The 23,108-nt window shown below is 45.3% G+C and overlaps 1 protein-coding gene across 2 annotated transcripts in view; it reads right to left on the bottom strand.

Annotated features, from left to right (window-relative positions):
* Positions 1–19,830, bottom strand: part of TBC1D4 (TBC1 domain family member 4) — a 61,999-nt gene extending 42,169 nt beyond the window's left edge. For both annotated transcript variants that reach the window (XM_068132382.2, XM_068132384.2), the window contains exons 1-2: positions 19,237–19,830; positions 102–842 (exon numbers count right to left, since the gene is read on the bottom strand). In XM_068132382.2, the coding sequence (XP_067988483.1) occupies positions 102–842; positions 19,237–19,692 (1,197 nt within the window). In that variant the 5' untranslated portion in view covers positions 19,693–19,830. The remainder of the gene's footprint in view (positions 1–101; positions 843–19,236) is intronic.
* Between the last annotated feature and the right edge of the window lie 3,278 nt (positions 19,831–23,108).

The raw sequence follows: 23,108 nt of genomic DNA, 5'->3' as shown, positions 1-23,108 counted from the left end.
CACATCTTCTAACAAACACAGCTCAGGAGAGAAGCATTCCAGATTAAATCACAATGGATTAGACAACAACAAAAAGAAAGACAAGTAGGTGTGAGACAAACCTGCAAGAGCATTGCTCGCCTCCGCAAATCCATGCTGGGTTCTATGAGGCACGGGACGCTGGCGTGCCGTTTACGGATATGCTCGTACTGCGGAATTCTACCATCGTCCAAAGACTGGGATACGACCTTGCCCCAGAGGCTGCTCTTCAACCTGAAGACCTGCTCCACCGAGGGGTTTGCAGCTTTTTCACCTCCATTACAACCAGAAGGGTGACTGGTTGCATCTTGTTGGGCTGTTTCGAACACCAGTCCTTGCTGCTCCATTGCAATGCTTTTATCGCTCGTGCTACACCCTTTAATGTTGTTGCCCATGCTCTTCACACCCTCGTCATGACCATTGATATGTCCTCTGTGTGTTGCTCTTTCTTCCAGCCCTTTCGGGTTACTTTTATCAGCACAATGAATTGTGCTTTGTCCATCCACTTTCTCACCTTGCTCTTCATCCTCTTTACACTTTTCGACATCTCCCGGAAGCATCCCCGGGTTCGATTCTTGATCCTTGTTTACACCGCTATTCTGAGCTGGGAGTGCGATGTCAGGTCTATGAAAGCAATTGATGCATTGATCCACCAGCTGCGGGTGGTTGCGCCTGGTCAAGGAACTGATCTTTCCCCAGTACAGCACTTCAAACCTGTGGGCATCATAGAACACCTGGTCATTCATACCGATGGCCTGCTGCAGTGGCAAGGTCGCTCGTGCAATGCGGGAAGCGCGACGGATCGCTCCAATGATTTCCTCCACCTGGAACACCAGAAACAAGATCTCATTATTTATTAAACACTGTCATTCTCTACAATGACCGCAGAGCTGGCAGGATAGACATACGCTCATTCACCTTTAAGCAGTCTACCATGGGTTTGAATCCCGAACCAGCTATATATTACCACCCTGGTGTTTCGCAGGCAGGGTGAGGCGTCAATGTCTGCCATCCCTACGATGGACATTAAACTGGGTCTCCTGTCTGCTAGTATTAGTTGGTGTCCGTTAAAGATCCCACAGTGTTCTCCCCGAAGAGTTGGCGAACTAGCGTCAGCACCCTGAAGTTGCGCTTAGTATCAGCGAGTCACCTTGTTAGTATGGGATTAAATGTGTACTATTGTTACTTCAGCCACAGTAGACATACCTCTGTATGCAAGAATTCTGGACAATTAAGTCCTGCTCCTCCTCTTGGCCCTGCCTTTACATAGCTATGTCATGTGCTCATAAACAAATAACCAAACTTCAAAGGATTAAGGTTAAAATGACAAATACAAATGTTGTACCACGTATGAGTAACTACCACGGTGTTGTGGTACTTCATCTCTAAATTAGACAAATAACTAAAGGGCAACCAAACATGGCCTTTCGCTTCAATGTAACCTTTCATTCCAAGCAACACATCAGCAAAATTATTTCATAAAATATTTTCAAAACAATTCTGACATCTCCACCCTTTGCTCAGGGAGCTGGAAAACCACAAACATTCCTTCTTGTTGCCAAAGCCCAACTGTGGGTAGACAATCAACTCCTCTGGATTATAAACTGCACTGCAGGTTCCAAAAGCTAAACACCGCTTGTTGTGCCATAAGATTGTGGCCAACAAGCAGTGGCTCGAGGATTAACAGGGATTAACGTTTTTGCGGTTACGTTTAACATAAGAGCAAATGCGCTCCCGCACAGCAATTGATTCCACTCGTATATCCAAATGGAAACAGCTTCAGAACAAAATGATGTATACGTGGTACAAAATCTGTGGTGTGGTCACTGTGCGTATAACCAATGTCGATTGTGAAGGTACGCCATACTCGTCATCAAGGCAATAAAACGACGAGTCATTACTGATGGTGTCATGGCCACGTATTAAGGTATTGCAAACTTCAACATGTGTTGTAGTTGAAACATTGTGGTTTGTAAAGGAAAGGGCAAATTCCTTGATGAGGATTTCCCACCAAAGAGTGCGTGGTAGTCCAGTTCATCACACCCAGGCCACGGTGCCTTGTCTGCATTGTCAAGATGCCACAGCGATTTAGGTGAATGGGCAAGCTGGGAAACAATTGGGCAAGGCCAGCAATGGAATAAACAAACAGAAAAAGAAGAGCAATAAAGAGGAAGTAAGTGAAAGGAAACGCTGAAAGAGGAAGTAAGAGGGTTGGTTTAGGAAGGTTCATGTGAGTAATAAAGATCATGGATCATCATGTAGTGAGTGGTGCACTGCCTGCTTGAATCCCTGGATGGAAGAGTGGGAAAGGAAAGGTGGCATTTGGATGGTAGTTCCATAGATGGTTGAAATGAGAAACAAAGGCGTTGAGGTGTGCAGTCAGCCTGGATTTTAGAAGCTTAACCAGGAAGGGGTTATGGGAAGAAAGTGTGCATTCAAGAGTTGCTTGGAAGAATTGGATGACTGAAAGAGCAGAAGGAGCAATATCAGAGAAGGTTGCTTCTGAACCACGTGCATCCATACCTGAAGGGGACAAAGCACGGAGAGGGCAGACTGTGGATGTCTTGACAAGGCGCCACAAGGTTTTAGAGGAGGTAGACAAATTTGAAAGCTCATTCTTGAGATTGGACAGTTGTTTTTTTCTGGTTGTCCAGATAATACACACTTTTTGCTTTGTGGAATGATTGGAGGTTGTCTTCAGTTGGATTTTTCTTCCAGGAGGAGAATGCAAGTTTTAAAGCAACTGCGTCACAACAGTATTCAGAGTACCAACAGCGGGAAGATGGGTAAAATAATTGAGAAAATGTGATGAATCAGTACATGAGAGAGCAGGTTTCTATGGAAGAATTCCCAGGCTGAATCGATATCAATGGTGGTGGATATAGGAGACCAGTCCTGATGTGTAAAAAAAAATAAAAAATTCTTTTTACCACGAATACACGAAGCGAAAATGTAGAAGCAGGTCACATGTTATGAACCGCGAATACACTGGGTCCGCGAATGTTGGGACCACCAATGTCGATGTCCGACTGTATATGATTATCATATTGTATAACAGTATTCTAAAGTCGAAACAACAATAAATGGGCTTATCAATATGGTAATGAACATTAAAACTAAGAACCGATTCAATCATAGTACATGGGATGCGAATGCAGGATCAAAACGATAATGGAACTCGGTAGAGCGCATACCTCCGCCAGGCTGAACAGTTTACGTTTTTCATCTCACCCATAGGCCGGACCCGGTAACCTGAACCAAAATCTAATCGCCTTGTTCTTGTCATCGACCCAACTCATCCACCAAGTTTAGTCGTAACTCGTCCACAACCTTTTGAAATAACATGCCATATATCATTTTAGCCAGACCATGTGACCTATGAGGTTTAAATTTACACCCTATATTCCCCAAGGCTAGTAGATCATGCAAATTAAGTTTTGCAGAGAGAGCAAGCCATTCTGGAGACGATTTAGGTTTTTATTTTCAATCCAATACTGCTGCAAAACCACGTGACTGATGATGTCATCATTTTAATATTTCAATACAATGAAATAATTTTTTAAATATTAAATAATTCTCATTTCATTTTTCATTCTCATTTGAATCCATATTCAAATCTTCACGAAAATCTAATCGAATCGTCCTTGTCAGACACCTAACCGGTCCACCAGGTTTCATCCAAATCCACCTATGGTGGCGGAGGTAATGAATTTAAAAACAAATAAACGTCCAAAAGTGGCGGAAGTATAATACTCAGGAGAGCCAGGAAACAATTTCTCTTTACTCTCGAGACTGAACTCTCAAACCTGTCTCCCTCTTCCAAATCCTGGTGGCATCTGGTCAAATCTGTTTCTGGTGTTTGTTCCCCCCTCAATTCCCTCCCTTACCTCAAACGGCTACACAGCTGACTCCGCACGTGAAAAAGCTGAATGCCTCAACTCTGTGTTTGCCTCTAAATCTTGTGTCCCAAACCCATCCCTCTCTGTACCCACCGTACCCAGCTGCTCCTGGACTCTGTGTCCTTCTTTCCTGACAAGGTGGAGAAGTTTCTGTCAATCCTCGACTCTGATTCTGCAACTGGACCAGACGGCATCAGCCCACGGGTCCTAAAATCCTGCTCTGCCGCTCTTTCACTCCCTCTCTCTGTTCTCTTCACCCTCTCTTTTGCTCAAGGTCATCTTCCATCAGCTTGGAAATCAGCTAACATCACTGCTTTACACAAAAAAGGTGCAAAAACAGATCCTTGCAACTACAGACCAATCAGCCTGCTCGCAATTATCAGCAAAGTCATGGAATATCATTGCTTCGGATATCAAATCCTTCCTCTTCTCCATTGGCTTGATCTCTGATCATCAATTTGGTTTCAGACCAGGTCACTCTACTCTGGACATGCTGCTTCTGCTGTCTCAACAATGGATGGAGGTCCTGAATGTCGAACAGGAAATCAGAGCTCTCTTCCTTGACATATCACGTGCCTTCAATATGGTCTGGCACCCCGCCCTGCTCACCAAACTCTCCTCCTATGGTATCCGTGGAAATCTCCATGCATGGCTTGCGGACTTCCTCTCTGGTCGTAGTCAATGTGTGGCCCTGAATGGTTTTCTCTCATCTCCCCTTCCTGTTCAGGCTGGAGTTCCCCAAGGCAGTGTTCTGGGCCCTGTGCTTTTTCTGGTCTTCATCAATGATCTCTCCGACTCTTTGGAAAAGCCTCTCTATCTCTTTGCTGATGACTTCACTCTCTGCCGCTCCGTACCTCATCCCTCAGAGCGGCAGTCTGCAACCTCCTCACTCTCTGCAGACCTGGACAAAATCACAGACTGGTCAAACAAGTGGAACATGTCTTTCAATCCTGACAAATCTCACACTCTCACTATGTGTCTCTGAAAAGACCATCTGGACAACCCTCCCATCTACTGTCTAAACGATCCTCTCCAAAAAGTTCTGTCACTCGAGCTTCTCACTATCTGCCATGATCTTTCCTGGGAAAACCACATTTCCATGCTGGCCTCCAAGGCCAGTCGCCGACTGCACATCCTCCGTCGTGCGAAGTACTTCCTTGGCACACATGAGCTCCTCGCCACATACAAGGCTTTCATCAGCAGCTCAATGGAATACTTTCAGAATCATTGGAATCTCCTGTGATGAAGCTAACTGCGAGGGCCTTTCACTTCCTCACCGCAGGCAGGTTTGGTGGTCTTTCTGTCCTCTACCGACTCCTCTCCGGCCTAGCTCCCCCAGCTCTGTCTGTGCTCTGTCCCACAAATATTCCCGCAGGTCGCACAATATCTGCCAGCAACCCTCTTATGGTGAAATTGCCAAAATCAAGACTCTCTATTCACCTTCACTCTTTCATTCCTCTTTTCTCCCGCCTCTGGAACAAACTCTCTCACTCTCTTCAATCCCACTCCTCCCTCCAGGTCTTTAAAATAGCTGTTCACCATCATCTCTTATCTTCCCCCATCCAAAACCTTGATCTTGTCTACCCCCATTAATTCACCCCAGATCCACTTTTTTGAAATACCTATTTCTTTCCTGAAAATCCTAGCAGTGTCCATGTGTTTTATACCTCTCCCACCCCCCACACCTCAGCCCCGTTCCCATGCCCGCTCCCCCCAAGCCCGCTCCCTCCCACAGATCTCCCGATGTCCCTGTTCTCTACTGTTGTACTTGTGCTTCCCTCTCTCTCCCCATCTTGTCTTATGCTCCCTTTATCATATGTTTTACGTGTCAGTTTGTTTTTATGTGGTAAATGTTAGCTCTTACACGAGCCTTGATCTTGTATACAAAAAAAACAAAAAAACAAGTACAGATACATTTAAAGTACATCGCCCCCATGCCAAATAATTAAATATCCTCCAGCGTGGCATTGCCGGGGCGCCTCCGGTGCCCGGCAATACCACCGTGCAGCTCATAGAGACTGTATTTGGAGGGAGAGGTGCACAATATTTGATTGATTAGTTGCATAATTAAAATCAATAAAAGATTGTCATAAAATATTTTCTGAATCAATTGGCTAATAGCATAACTAAACCACTAGTGCTTCATCCGAAGATATAACTTTTAGAAATTTAATTAAATTAGTCATTAATTAAATAATTAATCGATTTATTGATTCATCCATAAATCAAAAATAGCCTTTACAGCCAAATCAGTTGATCATTGGCATGTCCAAATATCAGTTTCCTAACTCAAAAGGTGCCTGAGATAATGCCCAGAAGAGAAAGGAAATGTATAAGTACTTAATTAATCACTAATAATTAAATAACTAATCAATTAATTGATTAATCAATAAATCAAAAATACCCTTTACAGCCAAATCGCTTGGTCATTGTCATGTCCAAATATCAGCTTCCTAACTCAAAATGTGCCTGAGATAATGCCAGAAGAGAAAGGAAATGTATAAGTACTTAATTAATCGCTAATAATTAAATAAACTAATCAATTAAGTGTTCTGCTGTGCAGCTCATCGAGACTGTATTTGGAGGGAGAGGTGCACAATATTTGATTGATTAGTTGCATCATTAAAATCAATAAAAGATTGTCATAAAATATTTTCTTAATCAATTGGCTAATAACATAACTAAACCACCAGTGCTTCATCCGAAGATGTAACTTTTAGAAATTTAATTAAATAAGTAATTCATAAAAATTAAATAATTAATTGATTAATCAATAAATAGTGAATCGATTAATTGATTCATCAAAAAACAAAATATACTGTTTTTGACAAAGTACTTCCTCACTATTGTGCTGAAATTTCAGCTTCCTAGCTCAAAGGATGGCTGAGATATTGCCCAGATGAGAGAAAATAAATAAATGATTAATAATGCAAAAAATGAAATAATAATCATTAAAAAATTAAATAGTTAATCAATTGGCTAATAGAATACATAAACCACCACCATTCATCCGAATCTGTAACTTTAAAAAAAAAAGTTAATTAAGTCATTCATCGAATAATTCAATAATTAATCGATTAATTAATTAATCAATAAATCACAAATACCCTTTACAGCCAGATCACTTGGTCATTGTCATGTCCAAATATCAGCTTCCTAGCTCAAAAGGTGCCTGAGATATTGCCCAGATGAGAAATAAAATAAATAATTAATAATGAAAATAAATAAATAATAATCATAACAAAATGAAATAATTAATCAATTCGCGAATAGAACACCGAAACCACCACCATTTCATCAGAACTTGTAACTTAAAAGAAAAATTATTTTTAGTCATTAATCGAATAATTAATCAATGAATTGATTAATTGATTCATCAATAAATCAAAAATATATTTTACAGCCAAATCACTTGGTCATTGGCCTGTCCAAATATCATCTTTCTAACACAAAATGTGCCAGAGATAATGCCCAGAAGAGAAAGGAAATGTACAAGTACTTAATTAATCCCTAATAATTAAATAACTCATCAATTAATTGATTAATCAAAAAACAAAAAATATCGTTTTTGACAAAGTACTTGCTCACTACTGTGCCGAAATTTCAGCTTCCTAGCTCAAAGGATGGCTGAGATATCGCCCGGACAACCAAGAAAACAAATAAACAAACAAGTACACATACATTCAAAGTACACCGCCCCCATGCCAAATAATTAAATATCCTAAAGCGCGGCATTGCTGGGGCGCCCTTGGCGCCCGGCAATACCGCAGTGCAGCTCATAGAGGCTGCATTGGGAGGGAGAGGTGCACACTAATTGATTGATTAATTGTATAATTAAAATCAATAAAAGATTATCACAAAATATTTTCTTAATCAATTTGCTAATAGCATAACTAAACCACCAGTGCTCCATCCGAAGATGTATCTTTTAGAAATTTAATTAAATAAGTCATTAATAAAAAATTAAATAATTAATTGATTAATCAATAAATAATTAATCGATTAATCAATAAATAATTAATCAATAAAATGATTAATCAATAAATCAAAAATATCCTTGATAGCCACATCACTTGGTCACTGTCATGTCCAAATATTAGCTTCCCAACTCAAAAGGTGCCTGTGATATTGGCCAAATGAGAAAGAAAATAAATAAATGATTAATAATGAAAATAAATAAATAATAATCATGAAAAAATTAAATTATTAATCAATTCGGTCACAGAACACAAAAACCACCACCATTTCATCAGAATCTGTAACTAAAAAAAAAAAAATTTTTTAGTCATTAATCGAATAATTAAATAATTAATCGATTAATTGATGAATTAATAAATCAAAAATAGCCTTTGCAGCCAAATCACCTGGTCATTGGCATAACCCAAATATCAGCTTCCTCACTCAAAAGGTGCCTGAGTTAATGGTCAGAAGAGAAAGGAAATTTGATTAATTAAATAAGTTCTTAATTAATCGCTAATAATTAAAGAACTCCTCAATTAATTGATTAATCAAAAAACAAAAAATACCTTTTTTTTTTACAAAGGACTTGCTCACTATTGTGCCGAAATTTCAGCTTCCTAGCTCAAAGGATGGCTGAGATATCGCCCGGACAAACAAACAAACAAATGAAAAATCGGTCAGAGACCGAGGACTTGCCGGACTTTACTTTTTTATCGGCTTTTAGGACAAATATAGCGGCCGAACCACGTGACCGATGACGTCATCATTAACATATTTTATTCCCCATGGAGAGTTCTTTACAATGAGCCATGTCTCAATTTTTTCTATTCAGCACTTTCGGAGATATGGAGGTGCAAAGTTTTTCGGTTTTTCCAAGATGGCGGCCGAACCACATGACCAATGACGTCATCATTAACATATTTTATTCCCCATGGAGAGTTCTTTACAATGAGCCATGTCTCAATTTTTTCTGTTCAGTACTTTTAGAGATATAGAGGTGCAGTTTTTCGGTTTTTCCAAGATGGCGGCCGAACCACGTGACCGATGACGTCATCCGGCAAGTAACCGTCATTGCAAGGAATTCTTTCCGGCAAGTAACAAACGAACAGATCAACATACTTGCCGGAATATTTTCCGGTAAGTAACAAACAAACAAGAAAGAAAGAAAGAAAACAAACAAACAACCAGAGTGAAAACTGAGTACTCCCTTTCAGCGTGCGTCACTGCCGAGCCCCCTTCGGTGCCCGGCAGTGACGATTTGCAATGCCTGGAGATGGCATAGGAAAGGTGCGGTGTACAAAAACCTGTACTATAGTATAAACATCAAATCAAATACTATATTCTGGCTGCTACCCTAATAAAACCTACTAAATTGGATCCATTTTTCCACCTAGAAATTTGAGTTATGCAGCGCAAAGCAATTTAAAAGTTATGAATCCCCATCAACAAGATTCATTAATTTTAGAACATTGGTGCAAATCAAATGGGACAACAGACAAGAAAGAGGGAAGAGTTAATGCTTTGAAGAAAACCAGCAATGAAAGGAAGAGTTGAGGAACCACGGCTAATGGGACGATTGAGCGGGTCCAGACAGAAGGAAAGGCAAACCTTCAATGTTGCCACAAGACATGCTCGTGGATATGCAGGTACATGCACTAATGTGTCACATTCCTCACGGGCCAGGTTACCCACTGATGTGTTTGGTGTTTAGGAACGACACGCTTGTGCCAGTCGGATCTGGCCCGATCGTCAAAAAATGAGTGAAGTGGACCTTTTGAGTCCCACTGCATAGTGTACAGTTATGATGATACTAATAATAACGTGTTTAGGCCATTCGGCCCATCAAGCATGTGCAATGGTTGCCAACTTATGGTTGTTTATCCGTGTCCTATCCTTTTTACATTCTGAGCATCAAGCAAGGAAGCAACGCGTACCATTTTAAAGTCATTGGTACAAGTGTTACAACTCAACTCGCTCAGTTTAACTTTCCCACCCCCCCACCCCCCCGCCTTCCCCTGCCTCCTCCCCCCAAGCCCCCTCCCTCCCCCCAAGCCCCCTCCATCCCACAGATATTCAGTTGTCCTTATTCTCTGCTGTTGTACTTGTGTGCTTCCCTCTCTCTCCCCATCTTGTCTCCCGCTCCCTTTTTTGTGTTTTGTGTGTCCGTTTTTTTTTTTTTTTTTTGTGATTGATGTTAGCTCCTACACGAGCCTCGATCTTGTATACAAAAACAAAAACAAAAAAACAGCCAGGGTGGAGGGGGGAGGGAGGGCAGGGTCCAGCCACCAATCTCCCAGACTCAGAGTTCGATTGTGGAAATGGACACCACAATTTGGGCCACGTCTAATAAATAAAGGTGGCTTCGACAACTGATAAAAGTACTTTACTAGTCCTCGGCAACCTTTCAGCTGCCCAAATAGAACACTTCCTTAGTCAGCACTTTACACAAGTCAAACAACCTTCTTCTTCAGCCACTGACCTTCAGACATACCATAGATGGTCCACCCAATACACTGTCAGCCGTTCTAGGAGTTTACCGAAGATAGGGCAGCTTCAAGATGGCATTCCAAGCCAAAGTATGCCACGTACAACCGAGCAAATGTCAATCGGTGCATTCATGACGAAGGCCTTCGTATTTTGCACCAAATACAATTAAATCAGGTCGGACGCGGTCGCGGTCACTCTTGCTGCTGGAAATCCTCTTCCCGGTGTGCAGTTACACCACATTTGAATTCCATGTCCTGCTGACTTGTAATTTGTCTCCTAGCATCCTTAATATCCATGGGAAGAGCACTGGTATCTCCCAATAATCTTTTCTACTATATAATTCCATAATGTGCGAGTACCATTATACCCTTTGACCCTGTTTAAACCCCTTATAAATAATTTGCTCAAACACTCACGAGGTTTACAATATCCACGTCATTACCTTCAGAGAACACATCGAGGTTCGATATCCCACGGTGATGTATCAAGTGCCCTAGTTTTGGGGACATAGGTTACAAAGATGTAGCAGGTGGCAGGAGAGCCTCAGCCCTAGAGGTATGCAAACTTGCCTCTGAGCTGTCTAGTCTGGGTTTTAATCTCTTCCAGACAATAAACTGTCATCCTGGTGTCTCGCAGACAGGGGTGACATCAATTTGTGTACCGACCCTCAGATGAATGTTAAACTGGATCTCCCATTTGTTAGCATTAGTTGGCGGATGTTGAAGATCAAATGGTGTCGCGAGCTATCGCCGTAATAAGAGCAGCGCCTAATAATAAGAGCAGCGCCTAATAATAAGAGCAGCGCCTAATAATAAGAGCAGCGCCTAATAATAAGAGCAGCGCCCAATAACAAGAGCAGCGCCCAATAACAAGAGCAGCGCCCAATAACAAGAGCAGCGCCAAATAACAAGAGCAGCGCCAAATAACAAGAGCAGCGCCAAATAACAAGAGCAGCGCCAAATAACAAGAGCAGCGCCAAATAACAAGAGCAGCGCCAAATAACAAGAGCAGCGCCAAATAACAAGAGCAGCGCCAAATAACAAGAGCAGCGCCCAATAACAAGAGCAGCGCCCAATAACAAGAGCAGCGCCCAATAACAAGAGCAGCGCCCAATAACAAGAGCAGCGCCCAATAATAACAGCAGCGCCCAACAATCAGAGCAGCGCCCAACAATAAGAGCAGCGCCAAATAATAAGAGCAGCGCCAAATAATAAGAGCAGCGCCTAATAATAAGAGCAGCGCCTAATAATAAGAGCAGCGCCAAATAACAAGAGCAGCGCCAAATAACAAGAGCAGCGCCAAATAACAAGAGCAGCGCCAAATAACAAGAGCAGCGCCCAATAACAAGAGCAGCGCCCAATAACAAGAGCAGCGCCCAATAACAAGAGCAGCGCCCAATAACAAGAGCAGCGCCCAATAACAAGAGCAGCGCCCAATAACAAGAGCAGCGCCCAATAACAAGAGCAGCGCCCAATAACAAGAGCAGCGCCCAATAACAAGAGCAGCGCCCAATAACAAGAGCAGCGCCCAATAACAAGAGCAGCGCCCAATAACAAGAGCAGCGCCCAATAACAAGAGCAGCGCCCAATAACAAGAGCAGCGCCCAATAACAAGAGCAGCGCCCAATAACAAGAGCAGCGCCCAATAACAAGAGCAGCGCCCAATAATAACAGCAGCGCCCAATAATAAGAGCAGCGCCCAATAATAAGAGCAGCGCCCAATAATAAGAGCAGCGCCCAATAATAAGAGCAGCGCCAAATAATAAGAGCAGCGCCAAATAATAAGAGCAGCGCCAAATAATAAGAGCAGCGCCTAATAATAAGAGCAGCGCCTAATAATAAGAGCAGCGCCTAATAATAAGAGCAGCGCCCAATAATAAAATAAGAGCAGCGCCAAATAATAAGAGCAGCGCCAAATAATAAGAGCAGCGCCTAATAATAAGAGCAGCGCCAAATAATAAGAACAGCGCCTAATAATAAGAGCAGCCCCTAATAATAAGAGCAGCGTCTAATAAATAAGAACAGCCAGCTAATAATCCACACAGTTGCTGTTGCTAGATTTAAGTGCAGCGTCAGATTCCAAATAATCCTACGGCTTCTTTAACGGCCACAATTATTCCCACGTTCTTGTGTGGTTGGCCGGGAGAAGCTTGGCCCAAGTCTTTCACGAAACGGCTGGCTAAGCCTGATGTTCGTCGAAGGTTAGGGTAGGAATTTGGAATCGGGCCATGGTTCTGGCGACGGCTCGCCTACTCTTTGCAAAGGCAACCCTCATGTTGGCAACCCTCTGGCAGATGGGATACCCACTTAACGTTCATCTGAGGGATGGCACACACATCGATGCCTCGCCATGCCTGTGAAACACCAGAGTGATAATTTATAGCGGGGTCGGGATTCAAACCCAGGCTAGACAACTTAGACGAGTGTGCGCACGGAGAAAGCCGCCAAATAATCCGACAGCAAATGCAAAAAAACAACTTTCAACCAACAAAACAAACCCAGAATGGTTTCTAAAGGTAGCTTTCTTTAACAATTCTGGATTCTGGTTAGTATATTCAAAATGATGGGTGTGGGGAGGAATGTGGGGCAGGAGAGCAAGCATGGGGTGGGTGGACAAGATGGATACAGAAGGAAACTCAGGAGGGTCAAGTGGAAATTTGGATGGAGGAGGGATTGGGATGGATGGGTTGGGGGATATGGGGGCTAACTGGGGTAGAAAGATCATGGTTTTGGATGAGGACAAATGGAGATGGTGTTGAACAGCTGCCTTGAAGACCTGGAGGGAAGAATGAGATTGAAAAGGATGTGGAAGTTGGTTCCACAGGTGGGAAAAAAGAAGACCAAATGAGTGGAGGTGCCTGTGATCCTGGATTTAGGTAATATGGTGGACCATGTACACCCTGCAGAAACCTAGGTGGGGGGGATGGCGGGGGGGGGGGGGGTGGAAAAAGCAGGCAGAGAGTAGACGATGTAAGATCAGAAAGGAGACAGGTGAAGACAGAGACCTGTCCACGATGGTGAAGTAATAGGCCCATAGACTCAGCCTCATCGCAGGAGATTCCAATGATCTTGAAGGCCTTGGTTTCCACGGCATCAAGCTGAACAACAATGTTTCCAAGACAGAGAACCCATGATGGACTGGTCCCCCTCCTCTGCCACCTAAAACTTTGCAGGGTGTGGAGATTTTCACCTTGTGCAGGAATGGGAATTTAGCCTACACCGGTGAGGGTAATGCAACAAGGTGTTATCCATTCGACCACCAAGCCACCCCGTTAAAACAGAATGCAGAAACACATTTAAAAACCAACATGGAACTTACAAACTTGTGAATGCATCTCCTGAACTGTCACCTTACCGACTTTTTCCCAATTCTACTTTGTTTGTTCATCTTTAAGATGCCACAACTTCACGGGGTGTTTTTTTTGCTGTAACAACTTGCTTGTAATGACAAAAGTCGGGTCGACAAACGAACCTATCAATACCTCCGCCATCTAAGGAGGAGGAGGTTATGTTCTCACCCATCTGTCTGTCTGTGATCAGGATATCTCAAAAAGTTGTGGACGGACTCAGACGTAGGTTTCCTCAATGCATGACATGAAGGTTTCCTTTGACAGGAAGCATGACACAAAGGTTTCCTTTGACATGAAGCATGACATGAAGGTTTCCTTTGACATGAAGGTTTCCTTTGACATGAAGCATGACATGAAGATTTCCTTTGACATGAAGCATGACATGAAGGTTTCCTTTGACAGGAAGCATGACACAAAGGTTTCCTTTGACATGAAGCATGACGTGAAGGTTTCCTTTGGCATGAAGCATGACGTGAAGGTTTCCTTTGGCATGAAGCATGACATGAATGTTTCCTATGACATGAATGTTTTCTTTGACATGAAGCATGAAATGAAGATATGGCATTACAAGCATGACATGAAGGTTTCCTTTGACATGAAGCATGACATGAAGGTTTCCTTTGACATGAAGCATGACATGAAGGTTTCCTTTGACATGAAGCATGACATGAAGGTTTCCTTTGACATGAAGCATGACATGAAGGTTTCCTTTGACAGGAAGCATGACATGAAGGTTTCCTTTGGCATGAAGCATGACGTGAAGGTTAAATTGGCATGAAGCATGACATGAAGGTTTCCTTTGACATGAAGCATGACATGAAGATTTCCTTTGACATGAAGCATGACATGAAGATTTCCTTTGACATGAAGCATGACATGAAGGTTTCCTTTGACAGGAAGCATGACACAAAGGTTTCCTTTGGCATGAAGCATGACATGAATGTTTCCTATGACATTAAGGTTTTCTTTGACATGAAGCATGAAATGAAGATATGGCATTACAAGCATGACATGAAGGTTTCTTTTGACATGAAGCATGACATGAAGGTTTCCTTTGACATGAAGCATGACATGAAGGTTTCCTTTGACATGAAGCATGACATTAAGGTTTCCTTTGACATGAAGGTTTCCTTTGACATGAAGCATGACATGAAGGTTTCCTTTGACATGAAGCATGACATGAAGGTTTCCTTTGACATGAAGCATGACATGAAGGTTTCCTTTGACAGGAAGCATGACATGAAGGTTTCCTTTGGCATGAAGCATGACGTGAAGGTTAAATTGGCATGAAGAATGACATGAAGGTTTCCTTTGACAGGAAGCATGACGTGAAGGTTTCCTTTGGCATGAAGCATGACATGAATGTTTCCTATGACACGAAGGTTTTCCTTGACATGAAGCATGAAATGAAGATATAACATTACAAGCATGACATAAAGGTTTCCTTTGACGTGAAGCATTACATGAAGGTTTCCTTTGACATGAAGCATGACATAAAGGTTTCCTTTGACATGAAGCGTGACATGAAGGTTTCCTTTGACATGAAGCATGACATGAAGGTTTCCTTTGACATGAAGCATGACATGAAGGTTTCCTTTGACAGGAAGCATGACATGAAGGTTTCCTTTGGCATGAAGCATGACGTGAAGGTTTCCTTTGACAGGAAGCATGACGTGAAGGTTTCCTTTGGCATGAAGCATGACATGAATGTTTCCTATGACACGAAGGTTTTCCTTGACATGAAGCATGAAATGAAGATATAACATTACAAGCATGACATAAAGGTTTCCTTTGACGTGAAGCATTACATGAAGCATGACTTGAAGGTTTCCTTTGACATGAAGCATGACACGAAGGTTTTCCTTGACATGAAGCATGAAATGAAGGTATGACATTACAAGCATGACATGAAGGTTTCCTCAATGGATGACATGTTGTTGAATGTCAGTTATTGATTTTGATTTTTTTTTGGTCCATAAAGAAAGTTTTCCCCCTTAAACCAACCCATTCATTTATCTATATTATAATAGCCGTAGATGATTCTGTCTGTCTGTCTGTCTGTCTATCTGTTGGGTGTCTGTCCGGGGTGTGGCTTACTCGGTTTGCAGAGTAGCTCCACCCATAGCTCCACCCATTCTGGGAGTGGCTATAAACAAATATCCACCATTTTATTAACTCGCATAGCTTTGAGTCCTGTTTTGTAGGCCCGTGGTGTCTTGCTCTCCCCCAGTTTTATTTCAAATCAAATTCGATAAATCATTTCATTTTTCACAGTCGCTAACATAGTTTTTGACTCGGTTGAAAAAAAACGGGAAGAAAATCCGATGAAAGTTGCCGTTTATTTATGAATATTTATTTATGAATATTTATTCTCAAAGGCCTGTAACTTCAAGGCCATTGAGTCTCTCTCACGCCTTTATCTCCAATCTAACTCACCATATGATTTCATTTTTATCGATGGTTTTACTTTTAGACTCGGTGTCAGCAATAATTGAGAACAATCCACACACGCGGGAAAATGCAGAGATATATTTTTTAAAATCGCGTCATGGTGTATCATACACCGCCCAACATGACACCGCCGGCAATGTGTCGATATATATTAAAAATTCGCTTTTGCTTTTCCGTTATGATATATTACTATTTCGTTTGATGATAGTCGTCACAAAAACGTCAACAATGATGCCGACATATATTTCTTCGTTTTTATTTCATTCAACATATTAGCCGGAAGTAAAATATGTTTCAGGAAATTACCGAGATATTTCTTCGTTTTTTTTATTAGTTATGTGCGCATACACTTTAAATAGGTTTATTTGAAATCTTTAATTTTCCACAAACATTCCACACACGCGGGAAAATGCAGAGATATATTTTTTAAAATCGCGTCATGGTGTATCATACACCGCCCAACATGACACCGACGGCAATGTGTCGATATCTATTTTAAATTCGATATATCATTTCATTTTTCACAGTCGCTAACATAGTTTTAGACTCGGTTGAAAAAAAACGAGAAGAAAATCCGATGAAAGTTGCCGTTTATAGAACGAAATGAATTCTCAAATGCCTGTAACTTCAAGGCCATTGAGTCTCTCTCACGCCTTTATCTCCAATATAACTCACCATCATGGTTTTAGACTCGGTGTCAGCAACGCGGGAAAACGCAGAGATATATTTTTAAAAATACACCATATCACCGCCCAACAGCCAACAAGTATCATACACCGCCCAACATGACACAGACGTCAACATTTCGACATTATCGCTTTTTCTTTAAACCGAGCCGAACCGAATAAACCGAGTGAATTCACCGTTTACCTTTGATGACAGTCGTCACAAAACGACATATATTTCTTCGTTTTTATTTCATTCAACATTTTTAGCCGGAAGTAAAATTACCGAGAAATTACCGAGTTCAGGAAATTACCGAGACATATTTCTTCGTTTTTTTATTTATTAGTTATTTGCGCATACACTTTAAATAGGTCTATTTGAAATATTAAATTTTCACAATGTAATTTACTTGCTATTTGTCATTTGATAATTATGAGACACTTCCTATTGAGGATCGTGACAATTCATGCGGTGCGTGGAAACTTCCATTTCCAAAATGGATGAAGAACGCAGCCCTGAACAGGATGCAGCAAGAAAACGAATGAGAAGGGCGAACGAGTCCGTCGTCGAACGTCAATGCAGACTTGAACAGGATGCAGCCAGAAAACGAATGAGACGGGAGAACGAGTCCATCGACGAACGTCAATGCAAACTTGCGGGGTCACCCGTGGGAATCCCTCGGGCATGGATGTGTGTGACATTTCGACATATTGAGTTAGATGCTGCACATTCTTTTTACAAAATGGTTACTGGCAAGTCATCAGATCCAGAAATGGTGTAAAAACCACCGTTTAGAGGCCATTTTTCCCCGCAAAGCGGGGGTTTGCCTTTTCGGGGACCGTGGTAGTTGTTGTTTTTTTGTCCCCTTTTTGAAGCAATGTTTTACGGCCGGATGCCCTTCCTGACGCCAACCCTTTTTGCCGCCTTCAACGACAAACAGGGAATTACCAGTGAACTGGTACTCAATTAGCCGACCTCGGAAGGATGACAGGCTGAGTCAACCCCCCTGGCATTAATTCGGCGATCGACCGAGATTCGAACCCAGGATCCTAAGCCGGCACCCTAGCCGCTAGCCCAACACCAGAAATGGTGTCATGAACACAATTTATTTACGCACAAGCACAAAAGCAAGACGGGCCGATTTCCGATTCCGACGGGCCGATTTGGAGCAAGAAAAAGAACGAGACGGGAGAAAAAGGAGAGAAACGAGACGGGGAAAGCCGATTGGAGAGGCGAGTGAGGCGCGATTGGAGAGGAGTGTGAGGCGCGATTGGAGAGGAGTGTGAGGCATGATTGGAGAGGAGTGTGAGGCGCGATTGGAGAGGAGTGTGAGGCACGATTGGAGAGGAGTGATTGGAGGGGAGTGTGAGGCACGATTGGAGAGGAGTGTGAGGCACGATTGGAGAGGAGTGTGAGGCGCGATTGGAGAGGAGTGTGAGGCGCGATTGGAGAGGAGTGTGAGGAGCGATTGGAGAGGCGTGTGAAGGATTGGAGAGGAGAGGAGTGTGAGGGATTGGAGAGGTGAGGGATTGGAAAGGAGAGGGATGTGAGGGTTTGGAGAGGAGAGGAGTGCTGGGTGGAGAGAGGAGAGTGTCAGGTGGAGACAGGAGAGTGTCAGGTGGAGGCAGGAGAGTGTCAGGTGGAGAGGAGTGAGGGGTCACATATTATGTGAAATAAATAAATTGTGTTCATCACACCATTTCTGGATCTGATGACTTGCCAGTAACCATTTTGTAAAAATGAATGTGCAGCATATAACTCAATATGTCGAAATGTCACACACATCCATGCCCGTGGGATTCCCACGGGTGACCCCGCTAGTCTTACTATAATTCACCAAATGTCTGTCCGTCTGTCCGTCCGTTCCCAGGTACCGCAAAAACGGCTGAACCGATCGCAACGATATTTTGGGTGGGTAATTCTGGGACCCCTGGGAGTAAAATAGGCTATATTGTTTTTCCAATTTTCCAGTTTTTCCAAACACGATGGAATAATATTTACCGATATGAACAGTGACGTGGCTTTTATTGAAATTGTACAAATACCGTTTCGATTTTGATGATTTGCGTGTGATATGATTTAACGGACGTTTATATAAATCGTTTAAAATAAAAAAAGCCTTCAATTTCTGATATTTTTCCTTTTCATTTGGGCCTCCCAATTGAAGCCCCGCCCGCAGGGCGGGTACCGTTGCTAGTAGACAATGTAGACTACAATACAGTATCCGCATCCCCAACATTCATACACCAACGTGTCATGGAGAACCCTTTCGAAAAGTGTTCATTTATAGGTTACCTGCGCACACTCACCGAGTCACCCGTTTTGTTATGAATACAATAAATCTTGTTTGAATGCAATAAATTATCCCCCTGCCACAAGCCTCGAGCCACCACCTGCATAGCACACCTGCTCCGTCGTCTCTCCACGAAACACGTGACACGCGAGCTCCGACTCGGCATTCTCGGGTTGGAGACGCACCAGACACGCGAAACAGCGCGGGTCCCGACGCGCCTTGGCGAAGCTGCAGAAATCCACGGCGCGATGTTCGAACAGAAACACCGAGCCCGAAGCGCCCTTCCCGGCGGGCACGCAGCGCGCCACCGAGTCGGCCATGCGCAAGGACACCGGGCGGCCCGGGCCGGAGCCCGAGTCCCCTCCGTGGGGGTGGTGGCGGTCGCTCTCGCAGCGTCGCCGCACGTCCGCCAAGATCCAGGGCAAGACCGCGGCGGATGCGGCGCGCGGGTCCAGCGAAGAGTGCCCGACGTGTCTGAGGGCGAAAATCGTTTCCTTTGGCGGAGTTTCCATTGGAGCGATGGGGTCTTGGGTCGCTCCGAAATCCGAGCACGTTTTCGGCGCGGACATGTTTACGTTTCCAGGAACGACCGACAGAGAGTGAGTGTGAGTAGACCTACTTACAGACCGAGTTATGTGCCCGGAGTGACCGATGGAGGCAAACAAAGGATCCACAAGGAAAAGCTTCAAACGAATCGCAACTTTATAGCAAACGGTGCGCTGGAGAGGAAGAAGAATAGTTGGAGGGTGGAGAAATGGGCGTGTCTTGAGCATGAGGGATACTTTATTGTTTTTTTTTTTGAGATTTGAACTTTAAAGATGTTTTCGTCGTGTTTTCATACAGATCGGCTTACATATAGTGTCGGTAAATAGGAAAAAGCTAATGATAAGATTATACCTCTTATAATGAGGGTAAAAATGTGGTGTCGGGGCAGAAAAAGATGGAAAACTAGAACGGGCACTCGGTAGAGCGCATACCTTCGCCGCAGCTACTTTTGTTGCCAAAATAAAAGACTACAAGATCTGTGTAGCAAAGCATTTTGGCATTAGTTTCATACAAATTGGACACAAATTGACCGCGCTATGGTAAAAAGACGATTTTGACCTTTTCATGACCTTGACCTTGACCTTTGACCCGATCGATTCCAAAATCTAATCAAATGGTTCCCGGATAATAACCTATCATCCCACCAAATTTCATGCGAATCGGTTGAATACTTTTTGAGTTATGCGAATAACATACACACACACACACACACACACAGACATACAAATAAATACACAGCGATCAAAACATAACCTTCCGCTTTTGCGAAGGTAATGACGTATCGGAGTGACAATAATTGGTACCGTACCTGTCAAGGGGCGGAGCGAATTGAGAGGCGTAGCAGACTTGTTTTAAAGAGGCGTGTCCATGTTTAAACAATGTCTCCCAAGGATTTGTTCATGGCCGGCCCACTCTTGTTTTCTCTTTATCTTCATCCACTTGGTACAATTTACGGAATTTCAATATCGACTTCCACTGTGATGTCGATATCCAGGTGTACCTGTCCGCATTGAACCTGATGATACCTTCTCTTCCACAACTCTGAATTCCTCCATCTCCCTGAAATCCAAACATGGATCTATGTCCCTGAGCTCTCAAACTCAATGTCTATAACACTGGCATCTTGGATCTTGACCCCTCATCCATCCTTCAAGAAAACTTCATTCTCAGATTGTGAAACTTGGGGATCTTGACCTCTGTTTCTACACTATTTTAAATGTAGGTGTCACCATGAACCCAAATCTTCACCATATTCCACATATTGCTAAAATCTTTTATATTTTTTCTTCCACTTGCAAAATGTTTCCCAAATCTGTTCACGGCTAAATCAAAGGATTACTGGAACTCTGGTTCATGCTCTCATAACATCGTGCTAAAGCGCGGCGTTACGCGCGCTGCTTGTGAGCAAGGAGGAAGCGGACAAGCGGTAACATATAAACGCCTTTATTCAAGACTACACTGTAACACTCCGGGCTGGGCGCCCGGTGTCTCTCATCAGGCCACGCCTACCCCTCGGACGTGGCCACCGCCCACTTGGTGCGTGGAATGATGTCACCACGCCAGTGGGCTTTTGTGTCCGCCACACGCGCCCCCCCAGAATTCCCGCGCACCTGGAGGGCCAGTTTGCGGGGCAGACGAATGACCCGGCCGAAGCGCCCCCTGGCGATCGGCGGCGTCCGGGGTGCAGGGGTGCCAGGTGGGATGCCCCTGGCTGCTCCTGGGATGGGTGCAGGACCGGGGGGCGGCGTGGCGGCGGGGCTGGGCGGTGCCGGGGGTCCGCCCGCAGGAGGGCGGCCCCGACGTGGGGGTCGGGCCACTGGTGGTGGATGGTCCACATCGAGGTGGGCCGGCTTGAGGCGGTCTACCGAAACGCGGTCAGGAGTACCGCCGATGTCCAGGGTGAAGTGCTTCGCCCCGGTCTCCAGCACGCGGAAAGGCCCGTCGTACGGGGGCCGCAGTGGTGTCCGATGGGCATCGTGGCGGACGAAGACGTACTCCGCCGTGCGAAGCTCCGGGGCGACGTGCGTCGGTGGGTGCCCGTGGCATGCCGTTGGCACCGGGGCGAACCTCTGGGCGGTCTCTTGCAGAGCGGAGCGCTGCTGTGCCGCGGACCATGGTGCCGTGGCGTCGGGGAGGAACTCGCCCGGCACCCGCAGCGGTTGCCCGAAGACCAACTCCGCCGCGGATGCGCGCAGGTCCTCCTTGGGCGCCGTCCGGAGGCCCAGCAGGACCCAGGGGAGCCTGTCGACCCAGCCGCCGTCGCGGAGGGTGGCCCGGAGCGCGGCCTTCAATGAGCGGTGAAATCGCTCACACAGGCCGTTAGCCTGGGGGTGGTAGGCCGTGGTTCGGTGCAGCCGGACCCCGAGCCCCTGCGCAACCGCCCCCCAGAGCTCCGAGGTGAACTGGGGGCCGCGGTCGGATGAGATGTCTGAGGGGGCGCCGAACCGGGCGACCCAGGTGGCGATGAAAGCCTGCGCGACATCGGCCGCCGTTGTCGACGCCAAGGGCACGGCCTCCGGCCACCGGGTGGTGCGGTCCACCATGGTGAGGACGTGGGTGAAACCCTGCGAGGGGGGCAGAGGTCCCACCAGGTCCACGTGGACGTGGTCAAACCGGCGTTCCGGCACCGTGAACGGGGCCAACGGGGCCTGGGTGTGCCGGTGCACCTTGGCGCGCTGGCACGCGAGGCATGTCCTGGCCCAGCCGCGGACGGCCTTCCGGAGGCCATGCCAGACGAACTTGTCGGCGATCAGCCTTTGGGAGGCCCTCGCGCCCGGGTGGGACAGGCCGTGGATGGCGTCAAACACCTGGCGCTGCCAGCCCGCGGGCACAATGGGGCGAGGACGCCCGAGGGAGACGTCGCACAAGAGGGCCGCGCCCGCGCCGTCGAACGGCACCTCGGTGACGCGGAGGCCCGTGACGGCGGTCCGCAAGGCCTGGACGTCGGGGTCAGCGGCCTGGTCCGCTGCCATCCGGGCATAGTCGATGCCGAGGTGGACTGCGTGGGCGACGGCCCGGGAAAGGCAATCCGCCACCGGGTTGTCCTTCCCCGCGACGTGCTGGATGTCCGTCGTGTACTCGGACACGGCCGAGAGGTGACGCTGCTGCCGGGCCGACCACGGCTCGGTGACCTTGCCCATCGCGAAGATCAGCGGCTTGTGGTCGACGAAGGCAGTGAACGCCCGGCCCTCGAGCAGATGGCGGAAGTGCCTGACCGCCAAGTGAAGTCCGAGCAACTCGCGGTCGAAGGTACTGTAACGGCGTTCGGGCGGGCGAAGCTGCCGGCTAAAGAACGCCAGCGGTTGCCAAGCTCCACGCACCCATTGCTCGTGCACCGCGCCCACCTCGTAGTCCGAGGCATCGGTGGTGAGGGCGATCGGTGCATCGGGCGCCGGGTGCGCGAGCATGGTGGCGTTAGCCAAGGCGAGCTTCGCGCCCG

The sequence above is a fragment of the Myxine glutinosa genome, chromosome 12 (genome assembly GCF_964187855.1).
Source record: "Myxine glutinosa chromosome 12, kmMyxGlut1.1, whole genome shotgun sequence".
Classification (NCBI taxonomy): Eukaryota; Metazoa; Chordata; class Myxini; order Myxiniformes; family Myxinidae; genus Myxine; species Myxine glutinosa.
Note: the sequence above shows the minus strand (reverse complement) of the source record. Positions and strands in the feature narration are given on the sequence as shown.